The sequence below is a fragment of the Hylaeus volcanicus genome, chromosome 2 (assembly GCF_026283585.1).
Source record: "Hylaeus volcanicus isolate JK05 chromosome 2, UHH_iyHylVolc1.0_haploid, whole genome shotgun sequence".
NCBI classification, from domain to species: domain Eukaryota; kingdom Metazoa; phylum Arthropoda; class Insecta; order Hymenoptera; family Colletidae; genus Hylaeus; species Hylaeus volcanicus.
Window position 1 is genome coordinate 2,798,248 of NC_071977.1, and position 6,483 is coordinate 2,804,730.

General features: G+C 36.6%; 1 protein-coding gene across 5 annotated transcripts; it reads left to right on the forward strand.

Annotated features, from left to right (window-relative positions):
• The first annotated feature begins 740 nt into the window (after window positions 1-740).
• Window positions 741-6,246, forward strand: LOC128872039 (actin maturation protease). 5 transcript variants are annotated; one of them, XM_054114325.1, is made up of 5 exons: window positions 741-1,186; window positions 2,129-2,308; window positions 2,390-2,575; window positions 2,649-2,981; window positions 3,058-6,246. In XM_054114325.1, the coding sequence occupies exons 3-5, from the start codon at window positions 2,406-2,408 to the stop codon at window positions 3,257-3,259; spliced, it is 705 nt and encodes a 234-aa protein (XP_053970300.1). In that variant the 5' UTR covers window positions 741-1,186; window positions 2,129-2,308; window positions 2,390-2,405; the 3' UTR covers window positions 3,260-6,246. The 5 variants fall into 5 exon arrangements, with proteins under 5 accessions (XP_053970300.1, XP_053970296.1, XP_053970297.1 ...); XM_054114321.1 differs by having other exon boundaries at window positions 742-1,186; window positions 2,129-2,575; XM_054114322.1 differs by having other exon boundaries at window positions 742-1,106; window positions 2,129-2,575.
• The last annotated feature ends 237 nt before the right edge of the window (window positions 6,247-6,483 follow it).

Genomic DNA, 6,483 nt, shown 5'->3' on the forward strand with positions numbered 1-6,483 from the left:
AGAACATGATATTCAAAGAAGTAGCATAACTTTTAATTAAATATCGATACTTACCTCGTACTTACCTTGTATCGGGAGAACGTAATGAGCGAGTAGGTATCATCATTTTTATCTTCTACTCGATACTTACCTCTTGTATCAGGAGAACGTAACGTGGGAGTTTGTAACATAATTTTTATTTTTTGCTTGAAACTTACCTTTTGTATGAGGAGATCATGATGAACGAGGAGGTGGCACTAATCGACTTTGGCTCGAATTTTACTTTGATTATTTTTTACTCGAAATAAATGAATTGACTAAACTATGGGCATTCTGTTTTCTTTCTCAATCTACACGGTTTTCCATACAAAAGACCTTTTCCATGTAAATTACAGATAACTAAAGAAGTACATACACTTAAATTCTGGCGCGTTAGAAACAGATGGCGTCATCAATTGACCATCGGAAGATGGCTAACCAGAGGTCATTTCCCCCATCGTTCTGGGTTTTACCGCCCCCCTCCCCCTCGTCTCTTGGCTTCGACCATGCAACGACCTTCATATCTGTGGTATGCAGCATTTCGATGCATCGAACCGTTAGCACCAGAGGGCCTCGTCCTTCTATTCCGCACAGGTCGCATTCTTAGAGACCGTCGGCGATTGGTGCACTCGATGCTTCTCAGCCAATCGGTTCTCGCGCTGTTATCAATATCGTTCGAAAAGACTTTGTCTGCGATGGTCGCGCGAGTACGTAATCTCACGCGATACGTATGCGCCGAAATCACCGCACCTGTTTCTGTCCAGGTCGGAGTGGAAAGACATAAACAATATATTCGCCAATGCTAGGGTTCTTGCAAACAATGCACTTGCCCAAACTGGTGAATCATCTGCGGAGCCGCAGCACCTACGTGAAATTTCTTATCCGACTGTATACCGTGACAGTCGGCTGCGAATAAGGCAGTGCGCTATGTCAGCCTGAGGGCTCCCAGAGAGGAGCAAATTGCAGTCGTATCGAGCGAGTAATTGTCATTCGTTGAAAAATCGGCGTGCAAGCATACGGGGCCCTTGGTATCGTCTAGTCAACACGGCCGGTTGTTAATCTTCATTTCTAACGGAGAATTACATAATGTACGTTCATGAGTCACAGAGTGTATAGGGAGGACGTGGAAACGTCAAAATTGTGCTGGTCCGATTTTCTTGCGTTTTAGGTACGGTAAACAAATACTGATCCGTCCGGTTCTTTGTTCGATCTTAATTGGATCGTCCGCGTACGACAATCTAATGACATCAGATCACTTGAGCGTATATAATACAATCATCAAGTACTGCTCCGTCCAATGTCGGTCGTTGCAATGTGCTGCCATTAGAAATTTTTCAACGAGTACGTTCTCGTGTTAGATCTTTGTAAGCAGTATTTAAGTATTCTGGGAACGATACCGAAACTATCGCTGTCGTTTGTCTCGTTAAGTAACCGGTGTTACAGGCATCGTTGCATTCGATAATGCTGTCCGAAATTTTCGCAAATCATGAGCATTAAAGGATGGCAAATTCGGTGTAGCAGATTCCTCAAGGTTAAATGACTTAACAGAAAAGTATAAACGCGACAATGTTTTCTCATGTATTGAACAATAACGTGAATTCATAACAGATTGAGTCAATCAAAATTTGGCCTCATCGAGAGCATTTTCTTAATTGAATTTTACACATCATTTCGGGGTTCCTTCTTTTCTCTATCGGGCGATGCAAATGTGCATGCAAAGTGTATTTTCCACTTCGAGCAATTATTCAAGCAGCTTTGTGTCTGAGAAGTGCATCCAAAATGTGGAGTGTCATTTGTCTTGAAATTATATTCTTCAAAATTCAGAAACCACTTTTGGATCATTGAATTCCTAAAACAACCTTCTTCGTAAATAATTAGTGTATACGATACTTTGTGAAGCAATAAGTGTTTTAAAGATTAGTTTTTTTGAATCAGAAACATTCGCATTAAGTCGAATTAAAGTATGTTTATATGTATCTTACAGAGGAATGAATGTGTAACATTTAATCAAGAAAGTATTCTCAATGAAGCAAAATAATTGACTCTAGAAACTTTATATTATACTACGAATATACTATAAATTGCATGTTGTATTTTTCCTCTGTTTCAGCTTGGATTCACACAAGGGACTTTAGTAGGTCATTTGCGATGAGCAGGTATTGCTCTGCTCATTTACAGTGAACAGAGAAAATACCACTGAGAAATGGCAATTTTTAGACTGAAAATACTGAGGCACAAGTGCACGATTTCATAGCTGTGGAAATATCATTACATTATAGCCTTGAAACAGGTACTTGTTAATCAAACAAATTAGTTGTTTGTATCGCATTTATTTGCGAGAAATGCCAGCACCACCTCCACCTATCTCAAGTTTGCCAGAGGCACCTATGTGTGAAAAAACAGAAGCGAGCGATGCAGATTCCCTGCCTCCATGGGCCAAAATTACCCTTACGTCCGCAGAGGCGGAAATCGAGAAGCTGATATCTAGAAACGAGCTGAAGGATGCAGAAGTAACATATTTTTGTCAAGTTGAACCAATTTTGCAAGACGGACCACAGTAAGTTTCTCTAATCTCTAATTACTTCTTAAATTAAAAGATAGTAAATGCATAATATTATATTATTCAACAGATGCGGTTTGGTAGCGCTTGCTATGGCATCACAGGAATACACAAAACCAGTTTCTGTCAGTCAACTCCTAGCGGAAGCCCGTGTAAGAGGCTTCACGCAACATGGAGAAGTATACAGCGTCGACTTTATGGGCACACTGGCAGCTGAATATTTACCCGACCATAGACCTGATATTTTAGTAGATTTGCAACAATGCCCCGACACACTAACGCATGCTTTAGCTCATGGAGCAATGGTACTAATTCCATATGATTCCGATTTCAACCATGCTCCTTGTTTAAAAAGAGGCCATAAAGCTCATTGGGCATTACTTGTCGGTCTAATTTCATCGAGGTATGGTACCAGCATAATTTTAATTATTTTATTTAAATAATTGTTCTACTTAAAATCAAAATTGCGTGTGTTTTAGGCAAGGATACCATGTATTAGCGCGTCATGGAAAATCGCGTCATTTAGCTTGCTGGCCGTTACGCGATTTGATTGAAAGTAATGGCAATTTGGAAGAAGAAGGAACAGCTAGACACGCCGGAGGATACGTCATACCAAAGGGAGGAGTTGGAGGTCAGAGAGGTTTACGCGGTAGAGCATTGGCATTACATCCATACATATAAAATCATGTACAAGAGTTGTAGGTAATTAATATCACAGTGAAAGACAGAAATTCCTACTACGGTATTACTATATCCACATTATGGTATATGGTAAATATTCAGGCGTAACATTTGCCCAGCTGCTACAGAATTTAATGATTTATAAAATGTGCTGCTTTGAGTACCATCTGTTTGAACTCGCAATACAAATTTAGTCAAAATCCAGGTGAGGATCGTAATTCTCCAAAATTTAGTATTAAACAAAGCAACAGGCGACATTTAATTCGTTACACTCCGATACGCATTGTAAATAATTATTTCGTATGTTTTACTTACATGCGCGTAAACAATTTGAAAATCATGTGTTCGTGTATCGGATATTAAAACTTTTCATGTGATGCAACACATATTAAGCGTGCGCTTAAGTTAGTCCAAAAAAAATGAACATGCACACGTGCATGAAGGGACTAAACGTGAAAAAAGTCTATAAATATATCTCCATAAATAAGTATCTAAGTGTACTAGCTAGGAGTTATCGAAATCGTAAGTAGCCGGGAAAAAAAAGATCTAAGTATATTTATTTAGCGAAAAAACCGTACGTTTTCAATATCAATCAAGGATCTTGTTTTACGTTGGCACTATGAATAAAGACTAAATCTTCTGCAAGAGTCTCGCGATTACATTTTGAGGCAATGCAACTTAATGTTGGTGTGCTGCAACAAATTAAGCATATTGCTTTTAAGATGCCTAGAGTATTTGATAGTTATTAAAATTAAAACGGTTACTTTATACTATCACGTGGTAGCTATATCAGTCTTTCTACCGAACATTATGTACAGGTATGTAAAAGTAAAAAATCATAGTTGTTATTGCATCCTACCCTGAACATTATCGATTTTCTTTTTCTATGATGGATGTCATTACAATATTTTGTTCAATGTCTTGAAAGCAATGTGCTCTGAAAAAAAAAAATCTTACTGTGTAGATTATACGATATGCTTGTTTCACTATTTACTTATCGATATATAAAGTATTGATGAATATATATATATTAAAGTACGAAACCTGGAGATATCTTATGACTGGCTGGTTCCTTCAGTTATGCGGTATCTTAAGCGTTTTATATCGAATTCGTCAGTAAGACGCGTAAGTCAGATTCAAAAGAGACGCTATAAATTTGTAGACTCCTTAAATGGTTTCGGATGGAATCGGAGAAACCTTTAAAAATAAACTGTACCCAAGTGCCGCAAAGTATGAAGTTCATTTATTAACGAAAAGTCTCAGAGGTATTGTACGCTGTGCCTGTTTTTTACAAGCTTATTTGATTTATTGTTCGCGCCATAATTAAACTACTTTGTAAGAATATTTATTGGCGCACGTACGTTTTTCTTTCGAACTATTTATAAAGATAATCAAAATATGTATTTTTAATCGTTAAATCTAAAGTCTTCTGTTACTTACCGCGATACAGTCTTTCCATAAAGTTGACGAACGAAAACAAACGAACGAACAAACAAAAAAAAAAAAAGGAACGCGCATAGAACTCAAACATTTAAGCTTTATTTCACGTTCATATTTTATTTACTACTTTAATGGAAAAAGTTCAAAGGTTTGCCAGGAGTTTTATTCTATCCATTACGTATAACGACATACAATAATTCTGTTGTACCATCTGTGATTCGAAGTGCAACAATAGATAACTGGTACGTGTACCGCGTTACGTTATAAGAGATTAATATGTGATCGTTGTTAATTCTTGTTTCTTTGTGTACGCGCATTTTACTTATTTGTTATCGGTTTTTAGCTTTAAACGTGGCAAATATAAAGAATGTTATCATTTATACACATGTTTGATTATGATTATTTTGTACAGCATATTGAACTTCTCGATTACTATTCTAGATCAGGCAATTATTCTGTATGAATGGACTGTATCGGGCGTGGTTGGTGCTACATTCTGAACTAGTGAGAGAATTGTGCCAATTTTGCGTCGTGAATTCTACGACGAAAAGTTCTACGATGGTATCTTCCCTACTGTGAATTTAAAACGAGGATGGAAAAGAAAAAGAAACATGTTTTCTGGAAGAGCATCGATGCGGATGCGCCGGGATGCAATAGAATACTAAAAACTGCGTTACGTTTATATTTCAAGCTTACAAATATTAACAACCCAGGTTCGTTTTATTTTCGAATCGTAGCTTCTCCTTATTGTTGCTTTCATCTCTAAACATACAGTTACCACATTCTCACTATTTTCTAATTATATTATATCTACTTGTGTCCTGAGATGAACCAATGTCTTCGTATTTGTATTAGAACTCTCAACGTATCCACGTATATGGTTAACCAAGTGCATACCATTTACATAAAATTACACATTATTTTCACTCGATTACTATAAACATTGCGATTAACTTGTATTTGCCCTATGCAAAAATACAAAGAATATCGTTTCTAGTTTCCGTCTTAAATATGTAAAGTAAAACATTTTACACCGAGCAAATGGACGGTAATCGTAATGTTTATAATGATCGAGTTAAAATTATATATATTACATAAATTGCACAAATTGGGATAACCGTGTAACAGTATTATCTGGATATTTAAGAGCTCTAATACGTAGATACTTGTAAATACAAATTTCACAGAACAACGATTCACGTCCCCTTGAACCCTATTACACCGCGAAAGAACGTTCAAATCATTATACTCGCGAGCTCTATGCATATGTTTCTTTGAAACGAAACGACAAATCCTTATTTCGCCGTTTTACATATCGTATTCTACACGAAGATAAACACTGTACAACGATAAACGCGTTATAGTATAAAACGACCATGTACGCCCAGGACACAAGGCGTCTATTCTATAAATTAACAACAATGATATCCTGTATCCGAATATTACGTTTAATAATATGTATCACATATAGGTATTTCATATTTATTATATCAACAATAGGGGAGTTGAATTAAAAAAGGCTAGCTAGTTCACTTGTTAGAAATTTATTTCCAGTGTCTTATCTCTCTCACTCGCTCTCTTTTTCTCTTTGCCTAATCGTACGTCGATTCCTGACCCAAAATCAATTATTTAAGATTCTTAATCATTTATATATTGCCTCATTCGAACCGGTAAAATATTCTTATATTTTGGGACGATTAACAAAAGGAGAATTTCTCTCACGTTTTGAGAGAAATCATAAATACACAGTGTTTAATCATTTCAAGATATCTCAAACCGTAAAC